This window comes from Nipponia nippon, unplaced genomic scaffold (genome assembly GCF_047370975.1).
Source record: "Nipponia nippon isolate SJK-2023a ecotype South Korea unplaced genomic scaffold, ASM4737097v1 scaffold_6, whole genome shotgun sequence".
NCBI classification, from domain to species: Eukaryota; Metazoa; Chordata; class Aves; order Pelecaniformes; family Threskiornithidae; genus Nipponia; species Nipponia nippon.
The window spans coordinates 32,772,058-32,791,790 of record NW_028262380.1 but is presented as its reverse complement, the minus strand read 5'-3'; the positions used below and the strand labels follow the sequence as shown (position 1 = coordinate 32,791,790).

Sequence of the window (19,733 nt, the reverse complement as noted above, 5' to 3'; positions counted from 1 at the left end):
TACAAAGTAACAGGATTACTACATACAGAACTGAAGAACATCCTACAGTCTGCTATATAATTTCCAATGGATACAACGCTGATACAATCACATTAACTTTTTGTAGTGTTGCTTACTCCTTTTCAGATACAGCAATAGTAAAAAGCATGAGCACTTGGCTGAAAAAAATTCAGCTTCCAATTAAAGTCAGGCAACATCAACTCTGCCACTTCTTATCTACCTATCTCAATCAGTTAATATAAATTCTATCAGTTTCTATGAAGTAATGTAAATTATATGGAATTATTATAATAATGATATGAAATATTATAAAGGCATAGGGCAGAACTACACTTCGTACGAACTCATCAGAATAACAACATTAACACTGCTCTTGTTAGTTTGACAGGATTTTTTGATAGATGAAGGAGATTTAAATGTTATTGTTGCTACAGCCACCTCTTACGAATTTCATCATAACAGCACCACAGGAACTAGCGACAACAACAGTAATGTTAACCAGCTACTAGGAAAAAGCGGTCAGATCAAAAGGGAATGCTACTATTAGATTTACTCAACATATAGAAAAGTAAGCTGCTAAGTAAATGCTCTACAAAAATTTCTTCCATTACACAAGAGGTGCTCATGAAATATTAAAAGCTTTGTTTAAAAAGATTAATTATGTGGGTGTCTATGGCAGATAATCAGATTTGTATAGCTTGAGCTGTGTTAAATTAGATTAATTTTATTCTATTAGTCCAACATTATAGTAAGAAAAACACAAACGGAATACTAGGAAAAGAATAAAAGAGACTGTGGAATTATTTGCCAAAGAAAGCACTAAGGCATTATTTTTTGGCACACCATGGACTGTATAAAACACTCACAAATGTGCAATTGGCAAAGAGTGCACTACCAGGTCACCCACCCATTCTTATCCATCTGTTTAAAGTAAACTGTGATCAATGCTGCAGTTTCCCTCCAAAACAACTTTTGGTTTATATTTGTAATTGTTTTCCCAAAATAAAGAGAAAAAGGGGCTAAGTGCATATTTTGACGACTTCTCAGCATGGAGAAGATAAATTCTGAATGCCTATTTGCTGTTATTTTTGTTTAGGATGACTCATAATGTCACGATGAAAAGCACTGAAGAATCTACAAATGTGTCCAGAAAATTCACCACACACGACAAAATGAAGAGAGTATGGACGCTAGTTGAAAACTACATCATTTATGCAACTTAGGTATCTATAATAGGAGAAAGCAAGCAAAAATCCATGCTAGTCTATTTACAGCATCACTCAAAATTTTCCATATTCTGCAAATGAAAAGAAGCTATGAGATCATATTTTGTATAAGTTGCAAAGTAAAAAAAAAGAAAAAAATTGTGACCACAGGAAGAATAGGGAGTCTTTTATGATCCAAGTATAAAATTACTGCCCTGTTAAACAGGACTCATCAATACTTCTATCAAGATCCTGAAGTGCACTGGCAAAGCAACTGCAGAACTTTCAACAGCTCCTTCCACATTTCCTGTTCCTTCTTTGAACAAAAGTTCAAAAGATAATTCCCTCTCAGCACAGTTAAGAGAACTGTCAATGATTTTCTCACTACCTGCTCTTGATCAACCAGCAAAAAACTGAAAGGCAGAGGATCCTATTTCTGATGACACCTCCTTGACTGTCAGAATTCTTTTTGTTGTTGACCTACTCTTTTGTTGGCTACTTGAAAGCAGTCTTCTGAGATATCTTCTTGAACAGGGAAACCAACAGAATTCTTCTCTTTTCCAGATTAAAAACCTCCTCTTGGAGGTCTCATTGATAAGGTAGATGTTAATAAAATTATGTGGAATCTCTTCTCTCATATATTTTGTCATTTCCTTCTGCACATTGTGAGTCAACAGCAGAAGGTAGCTACATTCAGAACCCTTTATGAAACACATACTACATTAAGCTCGAAACTTAAAAATAGATTAAGTATATGTTGAATTATAACTTACCTTTTATATAATCCTGTAAGAAATACAGAAGGAATAGCTTAAGCATTTGACTTTGAGCTCATTCTGCAGCAGGCTTTCTGCAGTAACTACAAGCTTGTTCCAACAGATGCCGTTAATAATTTCTGACAGAATTCAGCCTTGTCACTCAAATGAAACAAAATAAGTCTTTAGAAAACATGTGCCACACCTGCAAAATTGACCCATCTCCCTCACATCGTACATATATATTTTATGTATATACTTTATATGTATATTTACACACACATATGTATTTACAGACACACACAGAACTGCAGCTAATGGCAATAATCAGTGCTCCTTTCAATATAATGAAACCTCTGATACTTTTAAAAACGCGATAGTCTAGTCAACATGGGGGCGAAGAAAATTACTGGCTACACAAACTACTCTGCATTACCAGCCATTTCGAGCTGCTTCTTCATAAATACTGTCTTTGCAAAACTGTGTTTTCCAAGAATCTGGAAGCAGGGTCATTACTTCCACAGTAAAACACTATTAAACATCACTCAGGACTGACACAACACAATTTTCAGTTTGTGCAGTTTGCAAGTTTGTCTCCACAAGTGGTCACCTGCCATTACTATAGTCTTCCTCTGTTGCATTTCCCCGTTTTCCTCCTGATCATTTATGACGCTAATTCTGGGCTTTAATCTTGATTCACAATGATTCAAACAGGCTCAGTTACATCTTTAAAAGAAACATTTGAGAATTCACAGGCATAAACAAGCACAGCAGAATGTATGCAAAACAAAATCCATTTGTTTCAGGTAGCTTGAAATTCACAGAGATACGTACATGTCTAATTTACATGCTTTAACCATTATCACATCACAAACTAGTGGCACAGGTCAAGGTATAGACCCTATGTACTGAAAGTCCATATCTTTAGCCTCTGACCCTGCTCTGATCTTTTCAAGGAACACCAAGGGAAAAAAAAAACAACAATGAAACAAAATATGCATCTTTTTGCTGATGGGCTTCAGCTGTTGGGTAAAAAAAACCTCAAGGGATCAGTTTCATTTCTCTGACCCAGATATCCTTTTCTAAATGAAAATAGTCCAGCAATGAATTTGGAAAATGAACCGGACAAAAATGTGAACTGTTTGACAACAAACAAGACATCTCTGATATGCACCTGTGTGCACAGCAGAGATGGTTGCTTCCGCCAGCGAGAGGAGAGAAGCAGAGCTTAGAAAGTAAAATAAAAGACGTCATATAATTTGCTTATGGAGTGATTAGATGGTACAGCAACAAACAAAAAGGAACACTCTAATGATAACAATGAAAAATCCAGAGGAACAGTCAGCACAGTGATGGCTTCAGCAGGCTAGTGCTAAAGCCCACGTGCAGCTGAAAATCAAAGCACTAATACTCAGCCAAGTGGAGTGGGGGGGGGGGATTAAAGTCTGGTTGGCAAAATGGTGCTGATCCATTTGGGAAAATAGTAGTGAAAATAAAATCGGGGAACAGATTGCAAGACATAAGAAGACGAAGAGCAGAGAAGCTGGAAGAGAATTTACACCCAAAAATGCATTCAAGTCAGGCTAGTAGTTACCGTTTGCCTGGATGCACAGGCTGAGAAACAGTCTCTTCATCTCTGTGAAGATGCTGTTGTCAGAGTGACTGTTCTTTTGTTCTCCTTACATGCATAAGTAATTTTTTCAGTAGTGTGACTGATGTGGGTAACAGAAAGAAACTATCTAGTTGAGTGAATACCTAAGCACAAAGGAAAAAGGGAAGCTGGTCTTACATCCTGAAGAGTCACTGTTTAGAGTTAGATTATTTCTGACTGTTCATCCAAACAAAAAAAAAAAAAATCCAAACTGATTCATCATCACAGTGCATCAAAGGGCCCTTTAGTATCTGCTTCCAATGTGCTGTTGCAGAGTATATACACCAAGAATAATAATAACATGTAAAGTCAATTAAGACTAACCAAGTTTAATTTCCTGGGACCAAAACTGTTTAACCAAACAGGTTTCTAAACATGCATGGAAAAAACCCCACATCTTCAACTGTTAGAAACACATCCCACCCCATCAATGACTTCACCTTTGAGAGCACATAGGATATCTAATCTGTTACAGTTAATTCATCTCTCAATACCAGCTATGTCATACTGAACATAAACAATTGTGTCAACAGCAAAACTGACATTTATGCTACCACTTACACAGTTGTGAAGGCATCAGATGGCTTTCAATAATTTTTTGGACCAGAAAATTGCAACTTGCTTGTCCACAAAGCTAGATGGAAATGTTGTACTACAAATTCTGCTTTAGGATAAAGACAGAATTTCCTTGAAAAACACTCTAGAGGCATGACTAGAGGCACTACTAACACGTATACAGAGCTGCTGGTTTACAGAAGCCTTCATGTGTTACGACTGGATTGATTCAGATAGCCTATGGATATATTTTCCAGTCCACGGTTTGTGAAAATATTTCATTAAGATGAATATAGAACCAGTCTCTGTCTCAAAGATGACTAACTGGAAGCTGTCTTTTAGAAACACCTATAAATCAACCTAATTTGTTCTGGGCACAGAATAAATCCCAATCAGTAATGCAGACATATGATTTCTAACTTTTAAAAGTATATACTGAAAAGGGATAATGTCAAAAATTAGAAGCAAATCAAGCAAAATTAAGTAAATGGAAAGCATTAAATACAACTATATGACGTATATCAGGAATAAACAAGCCTAGCAGTGGATGAACAGGTAAGTTTCAAAAAATTGGCAAAGAAAACATTCAAAAAATTTTATAATTGATCCTTCTCAAGATGATAGATAAGATTATGTATTCATCTCCTGTAATGATAAAGAAACCCTTCTCATTCCATTGGAAAAAAAAAAAAAAAAAAAATCTTATCTTAAATAACTTTTGCTAGAGAACACCTACAAAATACACAATATGAATCGGTTTTACTGAAAAAAGATCAGCTCCTTTGACTGAAAGTACATTTTTTGCATACAAAAGTTTCACGCAAATATCTGGAGTCTCAGGGACTTCTTCATATGTGGCATTTTAAGAGTAAATTGGTGTTACTTCCATATACTTTCACAAATCATTAACAGTTAAAGTGATTTACATGACTGATGTTACAATATCCTCCTTGCTGTGCACAGAAAAGCCCTGGATTTTCCGAGACAAATTTGGTCAGCTTTCCACATGTAGGTCCTTGCTATACGGATAGGTAAGACTTTTTTTAAATGTTTAAATATCACAATAGTCCTTAGTCTGGTAGAGAACTTGGATCACCAAACTGACTTTGCATTCCCTTTGAAGAGTGCTAAAAGTAACTAAAAAAACCAACTTTCTCAATGCAAGAAACTACCTCTCCATCTTTGGTGGCACAAACATTCAAAACACCTGCCAGAAAAGTCATACTGGATTTTACTGTAAGCAGGGGCTCATTTTAACAACAAACATTCTAAAAATATAACCACATGAAAAATCAGATACACAAAGAATATAGTTTATTTTAACAAGCTAGGACACACATGACCTCTTCTGGCCCCAAATGTGCAAATCTGCAAAGGCTTGCTCTAATGATGATCAGCTTTCACTGCTCTTCTCCAGAAGATGACCATATTTCCTACCATTGCGCTTCGTCCTGTTATTTATCTTTTTTTGTATAATGTTGTGTTTTTCATGCTTAGCATTTGATGTAGCTCTATGCAACAGCAGCACACAAACATCTTTTTTTCCCTTTTGAAAATACTGCGCCCCTGTTCTTTATAAACTGGACATTTAGAAGATATAAAATACTGAAATGTCAAATTTAGTCACCAAAGGGAAAACACAAAAAACTTTTTTTTTGTTTTTTAAGATAATACTGTGGTGCATAAACTAACCAGGCTCAGTTTTTAGGGGGGGGAGGGGAAAGTAGTAATTCTTGTGACAAAGTTATTCGAAGTCAAAGATTTCAGTCTAGGTGCTTTTTTGTATTTGAAATACAACATTGATTTTTTTTTTTTAATGCAATTGTTCTGAAAATATTTTGATGAGTAACAGTTAACTTAAATCTTGGACAAAAGCATCCCCACAGAACATTACAGATTAAGTTAAAAATCTATTTTTCCTTTAGGCAAAGTGGCTAGTGAATAGCTAACAATAAAGTAATACATGCGTTTCAGTTCTGTGTATCTTTTCAGTGCTCCTGTCCATTAATTAACCATTGATTTGAAAACGTCAATTTTCCTGATAATGGTTTTATGTGCAGTTCGATCAACCTCATTAAATTCCTTTTATTTCACATGAAAAAGTGGATCACAACTTCACATTTATTTAAACAAACCCAAATGAAAGCAGTATGTTGATTTTTTCCTTCATTTTATGCTTAAAAGATTTTCAGTTGTTTCTGTACATAAATGGCTAGCCTGGTATATTACAGGATGAAGTTTATAATCTCTTTTTCAGTACAGTAAACAATATATAGTTGTAAGCAAAATTAACTTCCTTAATAACAGCAATATTTATATTGTTTTCACATGCTCTAAAGAGCTGTACATAACACAGGGAAAGAATTTGCTATGGCCATTATAATGACGAATACGCTGACCCTTATAAAGCTGAACTTAGTGCATCTCCTGTAGCTTTATCTACTGGGTAGAAAAATAAGGAATGATTTAAAACAACATGGTAAACTTTCAACTCCTATTTCATCTCCTGAAGTTGAATTCTGGCAATACAAAGAAGAAATAACAGCAACGAAGTGCTGGAAGTTTTAAAGAAAAAATTCCTTTGACTTAAGAACATTGGAAAGCTTCTGTACCTACTCCTTCACCTTCACAGTTCAGATGTGGAGGATGAACTCATGGGAATGCAATTTATATACTCTCCCTGAAAACTGACCAGCTGTCTTCAATGACAAAAAATTAATCTCTAAAAAAAATCCAATAAAAACCATATATGACTACAGGTACACAAGTTAAAGTTTCTATTGCAAATGTCGCATTCCAACACCTAAGAAATCTAACAAGCTGCTACATTTAACAACTTTGTGTATTGTTAAAAGTGCACCTATTTAAAACCAAGAAATAGTATTTCCTCATATACAGCTCATGTATCTCATATACAGCTTATGTATTTCGTAGTTCTATGGAGTATTTTGCTGCCTATGTAAATACTGTTTAGAACTCCCTGCACAATAATCCCATCTATTACTGAACACAATTTCTAATGCATATTTTGGCTGAAGAAGGTTTTATTAGTTCAGTTTCTGATTTAGTAAGGTAATTAAGTGCATGAATACCTTTCAGTCCCTTGGCTCTATTTCCGTGTCTATCATTAGTCATTTTTGGATTAACTTATTGAACTAGGAACTTGCAGAGAAAGATCTTGAACTTAGAGGAATACCAGAGCCACTCTAATATGTATTCTAAAAGGAGCCACCAGAACACATCAAAGTGCAGTGCCAGACAGTATTCCACAATAAGCATGTCCTTGTGGAAAAAGGTGCCTGTGTGCAAGAACTGTCCAAAGCTGTGAAATCACAGGGTAACTTACATCTGCATCAGAGCCTTAGACATCTCTTAACCGAAGAAATCAGTGATGTGTCATATCGTTAAACGGTAATGAATCACTTCTGTCACAAAATGTCTTTGGAAAGATCATGGTTGACTGATAATAAAGCAAGGCAGATTTCTTAAAGAGAAAGTCTTCCTCAATAGCGAACATTTTATTCAACTGTAACTTAATAAAACCCAAAACTAGGCAGACTTCTAAAATTTGACATACAGGTTAAAAGGCAGTTGAAAAGATGCTGTAACAAACACATGAGCCTGTAATACAGCAAGCATCTATCCCATGCAAAGGACAATCCTACTCAGTGTATTGCACATTGATTAAAACGTTCACTTGAAAACTGCGGTGAGGAAGATGAAAAAGATCACTAAGGTATAAATTACCTGCAAACAGAGCACTGCCGCTGCGGCTGGAGAGCAGTGAACATCACTATCACAGAGTAGTTACGAGGTGGAGCCTTCACAAATCTTCGGAATTTGTCTCCGTTCATGCGGATGACGGAGCGCCTTGAGCTCCACTCCATCAGCTGTTCCACCTTCTCAGCCAAAAGATTCTGTAATTGAGGACAAGGATGAGGAATGTTTAAGCTTAAACCTCAAGCACTTCATACTTATATTCTGCCTTTGCATCCTTAGAGCTCCTACAGACTTACGCAGGAGGTTGGGGGCACCTCTATATAGCTTAGGGCACAATTTAGTCTTCTATGTAGACGAGTAGATTTTAAGTATTTAAAAAAATAACTCAATATGGTCTTAAACAGAAAAGATACATAAAATGAAATCAAACAGGTTACTACTGAAGGCAAAGGAGTCAGGTAAGGCTGTCTAAATACAACATACCAGTACAGCAATCATTTAACTTCCATTGAAAACTGGAGGCTTTAGAAAATGCAGCGTTATGTTACACTTATTCTATTTAGTAAAAATCACAGCAGGATATTGTCAGTCACTCAGATATTAAGATGAAAGAAAAATGTAGCTACAAAGAGAGAGAAATAGGTATGACGTTCAGAATTTCCTTACTAATATGTATCGTCTTGAATTTAAATTAACGTAAGATTTATATTTTGCTACAGACAGGAGTGTACTGTCTTATAAACCCACCTAGGCACATTCCGTTATGAGATCAACATTTTTAGTTGCTTTCAGGATTGAGATCCCCAAAGTATTTTGGGTGAACTATAAGCGTATAAGAAAAAAAATTTGCTTGTGTGTGGCTTTTCTTTTGCATGAAAGCATTCCATCACATGAATGATTTAAAAACAGGCTATGAGACATATTAGAAGATGACCCTCAAGTTAAATATTCATCTAACTATTCCTATGAAAATCTTTTTTGATTTTTTTTTTTTTATCAAGCCAACCTGATATCACATATGCTCAGCACAGACTTTTTAGTCTCCTAAGTTACCTAGTTTCAGTGAGGTTGCACTGACCATGCTCTAGGTGCATTGCTACACCCACAGCATATCAGGATCAATGCAACAATCCATCTTGTTTTACGTCTTCAGTTCCCTGCTCAAGGACATTGTGGAAGCTGCCTATATCAAATAACAGCTAAAAAAAAGAGTGCAGAAAACTGGAATATTACAACTTGCACAGAAGCTGAGTGCTGAGAGAAGGTGGGGGACAAACAGAGACAGAAAGTGAAGGAGGAGCAACAAACAAAAGAGGAACAAAGTTCAGAAAACAGGAAGGCGTGAGACCTCTGATAAAATATGCATAAGTTAGTGAAAGGGCATACACACGGATGAGGGTCTGCTGTGGAAGGGAAGAATAAACTAGCTTAACAAAACATATTGAAATAGGGACTCTGAGAAAAGAGAACATGAAGACAGGCAAGATAAGGATAAAACTCAAATACTGTGCAGGAACAACTGAGCAAGGACACAAGGTGGCTTTTCTAGGAATTTTTTAAAAAATAGAATGAAATAGAAAAATTAGCTCATCTAGTAACATTTTGACAAATCAGTAAGGCTATAAATAAAAGCAGAGATAGATATACGAGGGGAAGGAAAGAGTGAACTACGAGGATAAAGGAAAATTACATTTTGCCTGTCAGATCTTTGATCTTAAAAATTAGCAGAAGATGCCCCTTGGAGCTCCTTATAAGGTACAGCTGGTCATCAGAAGTTTTGAGTCCAAAAGAAGCTTTGATCAGCATAAATCATGAACAGTTTCAAGATAGCCACATTTATTTGACCCTATAAAGCCTTTAACAAAAAAGTATCCTTTACGTTTTCATTCTTATTCTCAGAATTTAGCTGAGATTTGTAATCACAAATGTGAAAGAGAGATTACATCTCTGTATGGATGAGAATACCAATGAATCAATTAATACTACAATTTTTCTTCTGCTAAAAGGCATAATATGTTTCTGGTAGTTTTGCTTCAACAAGATATTAAGTTCTTTTCTCTAAAAAGAATCATAAAGCAGATTACATACAAACGAGTAGGCTTCATTTTTAAGATTTCCTTGGATTATCAGTGCCTGGATTAAATCTGTCTGTTCATTTCAAAAGATTCACTAGTTTTGTATGAGGCATTCCATTTCTCCTTGTAAAAGAACAGTGTTGAAAAGTGAAGAAAAATTGACAGAAAACATTTAGAAACAAAAGGCAGAATTTTCCCTATTGCTCTAATGGAATAATAATAAAAATAATGATCTATTAATAGCCAGGAAAGCATTGTGAAAAAAAACAATGATGTATCCCAAATTAATCTTACCACGAAGGTAGTGAAACTGAACAAGTCCTCCGGTATTTTTCTTTTACCAGTTACCATCCAACTATACAAACCATACATAAAACTGTCACCATAATGAATCCCCATTAGGATTCTAGACATTTGCAAAAACTGTATTAACTTGCCTCTTCCTGCCCCCGGGGACACTTTTCTGCCAGAGAATATCTGGAAATAGGAAAGGATGGCTAAATCAGACCCACTAGACAAAACACATCCCGTGATGACTGAGAGACATGAACAATTGTTACTCATGTCCAGAAAATGAGACACACAATCTCATTTTTGCCCTAGACTGCTAATTTTCTGCTCCTTTCCACAGTCTATACAGGTACAGACCCTACATTTGTTTAAACCCATTTATTTACAGAATTCCTCTGAGCGTTTACTAGCTTTATGCTGGTAACTCAAGGGGACTGTTTTAGTTGAAACACTGAAAAAAAAAACAAAACCAGAAGCATAAGTCTGAGAAAGGAAATTCTTCCTTTACGAAGAAAATTGCAGTTTTGTTGATGCAAGTAACTACAAATGGGTCAACAGATAACAGACTACTGATAAAAGCATAAAGAACATGTAAATCAATGGGTGAAGAAGCAGCCATGTATCATTTATTTATTTTCATTAGCTGATGCCCCAAGCAGAACATGTATGATGTATGTGTGGAAACAACATGAATGCTAGTATCTGTAAAACAAGCAGAACTATAATATTACTTGTTGTTCCTACATTATTTTGTAACAAGTGAAAATATATGGCACAACAGTATTTTTCCAAAACTAAATAACCCTTAAAAATGTAACTGAGAAAATCCAGAATCCAGGAATTTTCTGATGCAACAAGGAAAGCAGTTCTTTATTTAGGACAGGGATTTCTCCATAAAGAGATCACCTATGAAAATTATTTTTGTTGCTGGAGCAGGGGCAGCGTCATTGGTATTTTGGCCTCAATCTCGTTAAGCAGATGAGCATTCCCCACTGACATAAGCTGCTTGGGACAGCAATTCTAAATAATTCTGCTTTTGCCCCTATAGCTAGCAAAAGGTTTTTCCATTTGCAGTTGTCCATATCATTGAATCAAGAACAAAGCAAAAGAATAAAGTTAAAGTTCATCTATTATAGGTACCAGTTTCCAGTGATGTGATGAAACAACTATGCCACCTGTCAAAAACGTAGGCGAGCTGTGACAAGTTATGAAACAGAAGATGCTGGCAGGCCCAGCTTCTGGCATCTGTACTTGAAGCAATTCCCTATTAGGGATTGCTTCCCAATGATCCCCCATATCTCCTCTCTGCTTCTTAACCCAATAGATCTTGGCATCTACAAGCCTTCCCTTTCGTACTCTGTGACTAGCAGATTAACTACTCAAAACACAGCTTTATTTATTCGCTCTCCCAAGACAAAGCATAAACAACAATAACAACCACCCTGTATACACACATTTTGCCTCACTTGACTGTTAATCTTCTTTGGCCAGATTTTCTAAATTTCTTTTGGCCCAAATAAAACCGTATCTCTCCAGGGAAAACAAAACAAAAAACCAAAACAAAATAAAAAAACCACCCAGATTTTCCTAAATGCTGCTTGCTCTGTCTGTCCAATGGATGCCACTGACCTTTTCAAGAAAAACCTCTTATTTTTAAAACAAAACAAATATTTAAGGTTTAAATACTTGTTGATTCAGATTTGTTGATCTGGGAAATATACATCATAGCAAAATAGCTGTAGTATGTCAAAGGGAAGTTTCTCCTTGGTTCCCACAAAAGTTTTATTAGATTGTCTTTATCATATAAACATATTTACGATGGGTTTACATTACTGAAAATGTATTTTGAATTAAGTTTCTTCTTTAGACCTCCTTTCATTTACTTTTCCTTCAGTCAGAACAACATCACACAGGTAACTTAAGGCAGAAAGGGCTATTTTAAAAAAGCAAATAACAAAGTCCCAACAATACTACTCAATGCTTCAGTGTCCAAACTAGCCTCCTTTCATTTGAAACACACTGACTCTACCAATTTGCTTCTTTCAGGTTTCAGCTCTTTCTGATGTAAGAAGGTGCCTCCTGACTACTACCAGACACGTGAACGTGGAAGACCTCAGATCTAGAAAGGTGGGGTCAAGATGACGTAGCGGTACTAGGAAAAGTCCTTCAAAAAAATTAGGCAGGGACTCAATCTACTGTCAACTACTAGTAACGCTGAGGCATTGGTTATTACCAAGCCATTCCCATATCCTGATGAAAAATTCAAATTCAGTCCAGTAGCTCAAATTTCACAGTTTCTGTAGTGAAAGAAAAGGCAAGGAATTTCTAATTAATGATTTGATATTATATTTGCTACTGGAGATAAATTAACCACAGATTTTGTTGAGTATTTCTTAAATTATGATGTTGCAAATAAAAAAAAAAAAAAATTGAGGTGGCTTGACTTCCATGTTTCCCTTCTGTGTATGTTACCAAAAACAACTAATGTAAACCGAATGACCACCCTTGATGAAGACTCTGCTTTGTTCACTTAGATGCATCAAATCTCCAAGAAATATTAGCTTGGTAGGTAATCATTTCGGGACAACACTCATTGTTAAAAAAAAAACCAACACCAAGGTTGCACTGATAAAGCATGTAAGTCGCTCAATCTGATGTATGTAGCTTAAATTCCAACTTGTTTTAACAGTCTTTTTCAGTCTTTAGTTACGCTAAGAATAACAGTATAGAGAAACTAACTGTACTAATAAATTCATTCCAGCAGTATGTTGCAAGAATAGTTAACTCCTCTAAAAACGTGTCTGATAAACATCCCCAGATATGTAATTACTGACTCCATTAGAGTAATGGCAGAAAGACAATGGAATTAACATTCAAATTGTTGTTACAGCCTATTTAAATGTACAGTCATTCATTCCTCTGTGGTGCCTTGTTCACCTGATGCCTGCATATAAATGTAAGTTACACCACCAATATATCAGTATCGTTGAATGTATCACAAACAATTTCATCATTTGTAAACCTTGACAAACAATACTTGCATATACTCAGGTAACTTTATGTATTTATATCATTCCCTACACATGAAAAAGGGAGAAGATAAATGACTACTTTCCTGCACAAGCCTTCTAAACAAGACCTCACGTGGCTCATGGACTTGAAGGTGCTAAAGAAGAGTAATTTCTTTGATCTGTCTAGATCTTCACTCTTCTCTTCAACACTTCCTAGGTTATTCTCGAACCTGGCAAAAAATTAAAACCTATTTTGCTTTTATCACAGTTTACTCCTCTTCAAAGTAAGACATGCAGCATCAGTGGCTTTATCCAAAATATTTATTCCCTATTTTGAACTTGTCTATAATCGGGAATAGAAAGCATGGGTCATGTCAAATTTACAAACTTTGTCAAATGTAATTTCTTGATTCACAACACAAGTAATCCTAAATCTAATGGAGAACTCCAGGATTAAGTATCTAGATACTCCAGTGAGCAACATACTTCTCTGCAGCAGAAATTAGCAACGTTTACATCAAATTCTGGAGGGATTGGAAGCACAGCACAATCTGTTCTATAAGTCATAAGGTCATAAACTAATTCTTCTATTGAGAATAGCTGTATCAGTGCTGCAAATGTTTCCTTCCCTGTCGTCCTCTCCTCTGCAGATTTCCATGATCTTTCAAAGACTGTTTCTTAATTTAAAAAAAAAAAAAGGATGTGTTAATGTAAATATTACTAACCACTAATATATACAGGAATCTGTTAGGATACTTTTTTCCCCTTTCAGATTATTTATTTATTTATTTACAAAAAGCCATTGCCTGTACATAATTGAGAAGCCATGTAAGCTGGCACAGTATGACTGACTAGATATTATGCTCCACTGACTTGAAGTCATTTAGCTGTGACTGAGGATTCAGTGAGCTTCTTGGAATCAGACACTGATTTTCATCTTCATGCAAAATAGCCTACATTTTGTGGTATTAAGCCTAAAAATGTCCTTTCGAGGCTGAGTAGATAAATGAATAGAGAACTAGAAGTATTGAGGTTTTTATTTTAGCCCGTAAATTGCTCCATTAGCAATTTAAGAAAAATCTGGTTGATTTCCTGTTACACGGAGCTGTCATTTTCTGATCATTACACAAGAAAGTAATAACATTAATATCTTTTTCCAATGTAGAAAACTCAAGATAGAAAGTAACCTGCGTAATGGTTTATATGAATGTATTTTGTCCAGATGATTTAAAAAAGATCCTTAGTTTCCATGGAGTACAATCAAAAATTGACAATTTCTTTCAAAATATAGGAAATTAATCCTTTTTTGTCATTAATACTTTTTAAAATTTTCACAAGTTGTCACAAGTTTTATTTTTTAATGAATGTAAGTATTCAGAAAGTTCACGTAATTTAGATAAAGTCTGTAACGTCAACATTATGAATTACAGAGTAGGACTCTAGTAAACAAGCACACAGTTTACTTCAGGAAAGAGAATCCCTGCTGTACTGCATTAAATAAACACAATTTAAACCATTTAAGAGTTTATAGAAATAAGCCTAGGTAAGATGCCTTATACAACTATAAGCTTTTTCCCTACTGTTTTATTTTACTTTTTTTTACAAGCATAGAAGTAATTAAAAACATAATGAGAAATATCAGAAGGATGAATTACGAATTAGAGAAAAGATATTACAACAAAAGCATCAGCTAAACCTCAAAGTACATTTTGCTTAGGTCACCTTTACACTGAAAGGATATTAGTCTCGGGAGAGCATAATATAGGACAACCAGGATGATTCCAAGAGTACTTGTTATACAGAAATGCTAAAAAAGTTCCATTTATTCTCAGTGGAAAACACTTCAGGGTGACCTAGCAAAAATATTGCAAAAGTTCTTGGTTAAAAGATGGGAAAAAATCCTTAGGAAAATATCAAAATGATGCAAAAAAAGTTAAACACTAATATCATACTGCACAGATGTTTCAATTCAATAGTAAGATGATCAACCTCCTAATTCTAAATTACTGTATATTTTTTCAGTATTCAGAACCTTCAGATTCCTGGGAACTGCATATGACCATACCTTTTAGACTGCTAAGTTTATGATTTTTAAGCAGATACTTCACATTAATTCTATTCACAATTATTATTTCACAAATAAAAACTCTTTCTAAATTGAGGAACACATCTCACAGCTACAGATTACCAAGGCATGTGTGACATTAATGTACTCATTCAGCCATTTTCAAATATTTCTGAGTTTTAGGTAAGACTAAACTTAGCTAAGACAGCCTTTTAAACTAATTGCTATTTATATTGCCATTCTGAGTTTCAGAAACTCTTCCACACATCCCCAAGATTTTTTTATTAAGTTCAGCTTGCTGCAATACTCAATTCACAACATTCAGCAGCCTGGCTGAATTTACAGTGGAGAATAATGAATTAACTACTGAAAGCCATTCAAGAACTATTATATACTTTGCGTATTTCTCCCTTGCTACAAAGAATATTGACTTTTCAGACACATTATTAACATTGTGCTTATTTTTAAAAATAAAGTAACTTTTGATCCCATTCTTTTCCCTTCCCTTCTTTAGTGTTTGCTGAAATCAGCAGGCAGCCTTATTTAAACTATCCAGATCATTTGAAGAAATGGCATTTCTCTGCTAAAAGCCAAGGCTCAATAGCACAGAAAGACACAAGCCATTTCTCCTTTTTCCCCCCCAAATGTCATTTTTCTGTTGTCTTCTAAGGCTAGAGACCAAAGTGTCTTTGAAAACATGAAAGTGAGGTCTGTCTTGAATTATATTCCTGTTTGACTACTCTCAAGCACTATTTGTGACGATAAGTTTAACATTTCTCCAAACAGTGCTACATAACCAACTGTTCCCTGTAAACTTCATTGCGAATTATTTTGTTCAGATGATTCTCTTATTTTAAAGAGATTTATTAAAAAAAAAAAAAAAATAGCATTACCGAGCAGCCGTAAGAACCTGGTAATCCAGGATCAGGTTGCTCATATACTAAATAGTTTTGTACATATCGGGGCAAGTAGCTCATGTACTTTATATAGAATGAGGAGATGCTGCCCAGGGAGAAATGCAAATAACTTACATAGTATGATCCTTTAAAAAAACAAAACAAAACCTCTTTAGAATAATCTGTCCTGTAATACTTTCTATATCCATAAGAGAAAGACTGGAAGAAAATAAAAAAGCCAACATTAACTTGAATTTCATGTTTCTTTGGGATACAATACAGGCAATCAGAATACTGACTTCAAGTCTGAACATGAAGAAAACAGTTTCCATTTCTTATCTAGTCTGGCTGTAGGTTCAGTTTACAACTCTAAAGCAATTTCACAGAATCACAGAATGGCTGAGGTGGGAAGGGAGCCCTGGAGGTCATTTAGTCCAATCCCCCTGCTCAAGCAGGGCCACCTAGAGCTGGTGGCCCAGGACCACGCCCAGACAGCTTTTGAGTATTTCCAAGAAGGGAGACTCCACAACCCCCCTGCGCAACCCTTGCCACTGCTCAGTCATCTTCACAGTGAAAAAGTGTTTCCTGATGTTGAGATGGAGCCTCCTGTGTTTCAGTTTGTGCCCCTTGCCTCTGGCCGTCACTGGGCACCACTAAAAAGAGTCTAGCTATGTCTTCTTTACACTTTACCCTTCAGGTATTTATATACATTGGCAAGATCTCTCCTGAGTCTTCTCTAGGAAGAGCTCTCTCAGTCCCAGCTCTCCCAGCCCTTCCTCAGAACACTTTCCACTTCAGAACATTAGATGGAAAGCATGATATTTAAAGGATGTGCATGACAAGACATGACTTTACTGAACAGTAGTTCCGCCCTATTTTTTGTTCTTTGTGAGTGTAAAGCAAGTTCTACTCCATAGAGCAAATAGCATCTAGAGGAAAGGGGACTTGAACAAGCATAGACACCAACAAAATTGCCCTTTTGTTCAAAGTGTATTTGCTCTCTGTTTCTTGATAAAGTAATTCAGAAATCTACATTACTGGAAAGAATCTTCCTTTCCCAGCAATACGTACACAGTGCTGTTGAATTAGTGTACCACCACTACTCTTCGCCGCCCCCCTTATCTGCACATTCCTCTGCATATTTGTGGAATGACAAGATTTTATGTTGACAGTTGATACAGCAATGATGATGGTAACACCACACAGAGGTAAATCACTTTAGAAATCTGAGGCTGCTTTGCCTTTGGTGGAATGCTGGCAACAAATCACAATTTGAAAGGGGGCAAAAAGCCAGAAGAGCAACAGAAGTTCAGGATATTACTGGATTTTCTCTCTGAAAATTTGAACTTAAATGGCATCTGGATCTTTTTGCTCTCTGTAAACAGGGATTGTAGAAAGACATTTTACAAAGCCATTGATAGCTGAGCTCTTTGCACTGTAGAATCACCACACAGAGACTAATCACTCAAAGCCCTGAAGTACTGTGCTACCACTGAAGAATTACCCAGCAATCAACCCAGACAGTCAAACTATGGGTAATGTTAAAAAAGAACTTTCTTCCTCTTCTTCAATTTTCTAAGTTATTTCAAATACCAGGTTAAAATACAGATGCTGTATTTTCAGTCACTGAAAGTACAGAATAGATGACTAAATCACTACAATGAAAACAAGTTTTATTTTAAAAAGAAGCCTATGAATTGCTAGCTATGGAAAAAAAATCAAGACTGTACAGTGTATTAGATTATAAAGGAAGACTGGGAAGGGGCAGGAGCCTGTCCTGTTAAAAGAAAGAATGCTAAGAACAAATTAATTCAACAACCATTTAAAATTTAAAATGCATAGTAAATACAAAACAAATCAGAGATGCTTTGGTTCCATAAATGAGTGAAAACACACCAGAATGAAGAGGAATAAAAAGGCAGAAATTAAATTGTTATAAGGGCACTTAAGTGCTGTTTGGTAATCAGAAATATAACTGCTTGAACAGGGAAACAATGAGACCTCAATCAAACATACTGAAATAATTTTGACAGAATCCCCTTAAGAATAATGAACGAAAAATTTTTATTTTTTTTTAAATTGCTCCATCAAGGAATAGAACAGTACTTTACCTTACTTTGTTATTATATAACAGACAGTTAAATTGAGGGTATATAACATAAAAGAATTTTAGAGAAAGCTAAGTGACCTTTAACTAAATCAACAAATCAGCAGAGTTCTTATGAATAAGTTGCTCCAGACAAGCATAGAAAGATCAGTTAAGTTGATCTAGAGGCCACATAAAGCATCTAGTCGAAAAACATTCTGGGTATGAACACTCCGGCTACTTCATCTCCCAAAACTTAAAAAAAACCCAGCCAAACAAACAAAAAAACCCCACACACCACATAGGCAGATGTCATGGATTTGCCTTCTTGGTATTACCGAGCGGATTCTCAAGTACCTATTCCTTATTGGCACCTTTACTATTAATGAGAAAGGTTACCTTGCTGATTAGCACACTGTGAAATTAAAAAATAGAATTATATTTCTAATCTGCTTCTTCACAGCAACTGAATAGTAAGCAAATTAAAAGGCTAATGGCAGAGGAAAGATGTGGTGGTGATAAGCAATAAACACTTTCTACCTTGTGACAAGCCATTTAGGTACTTTCTGAAATAAGATATCTAACTATGCACAAACTAGTCTATGTACAAATTAAGAATTTCAAATATTATAATCAAAAACTTGCTACCACAGTAGTTACCAATCTTTAGCGTGGAAAAAGTTATTATTACTACCAAAGACACTAAAACATCTTCTAACTACCTATCAATCACAGACACAAGTTGCATTTCTTCCTTAAAATTCCAGGTGTTCTTCATGTTTTACCCATAAAACCAAGTACCCATAGGATTAAGCCTCCAATGTACATACATCGTAGAAAAGAAACAAATATTACATAAAATATCATTACTATCCTCACTATACAAAAATGATAGCTCTTACATCTGCTAAGTCTGGAGTTACCAGTGTTGAAAATAACTGCACATTTTCCACAAAAAACACTAATTATTCTTTTGCTAAAGAGGAAAATGCCAATTTTAAGGCCTAAACAAGTCAAGAAATATTAAGCTTCAATTCTGTAACAGACCCAGTAGAGTCTATTCTGCATCTACAGTTAAGGAAAACAGGAAGAATACTTGTGCTTTTGAAGTAGAAGAAAGGGAAAGAAAAATATTACTTAGCAGTTTGGTGTTTGTGGTTGATTTTAAGGAGTTTCTTGACATAGAATAATGAAAAATATAAAAGGAGAAAGGAAACATGACTATAAAATTTGATGTTCCACAGACCTATCCTAGAGATTTACTTTCAAAGCAATTAGAAGTATAATTCCACAAAGCACTTTCCCTATTTTTTTTTTCCTAACTGAAGAAGAGACATCATTGTTCCTGATTACCTAAATGCACTCAGATATATTCTGAAATCCTCTGTAGATCCCAAGTCCATTGCCAGAAGGACATAACAGA

The 19,733-nt window shown here is 35.3% G+C and overlaps 1 protein-coding gene across 2 annotated transcripts in view; it reads right to left on the bottom strand.

Annotated features, from left to right (window-relative positions):
- Positions 1 to 19,733, bottom strand: part of TUSC3 (tumor suppressor candidate 3) — a 135,116-nt gene that overhangs the window by 81,566 nt on the left and 33,817 nt on the right. For both annotated transcript variants that reach the window (XM_087736359.1, XM_087736360.1), the window contains exon 2: positions 7,914 to 8,083. In XM_087736359.1, the coding sequence (XP_087592485.1) occupies positions 7,914 to 8,083 (170 nt within the window). The remainder of the gene's footprint in view (positions 1 to 7,913; positions 8,084 to 19,733) is intronic.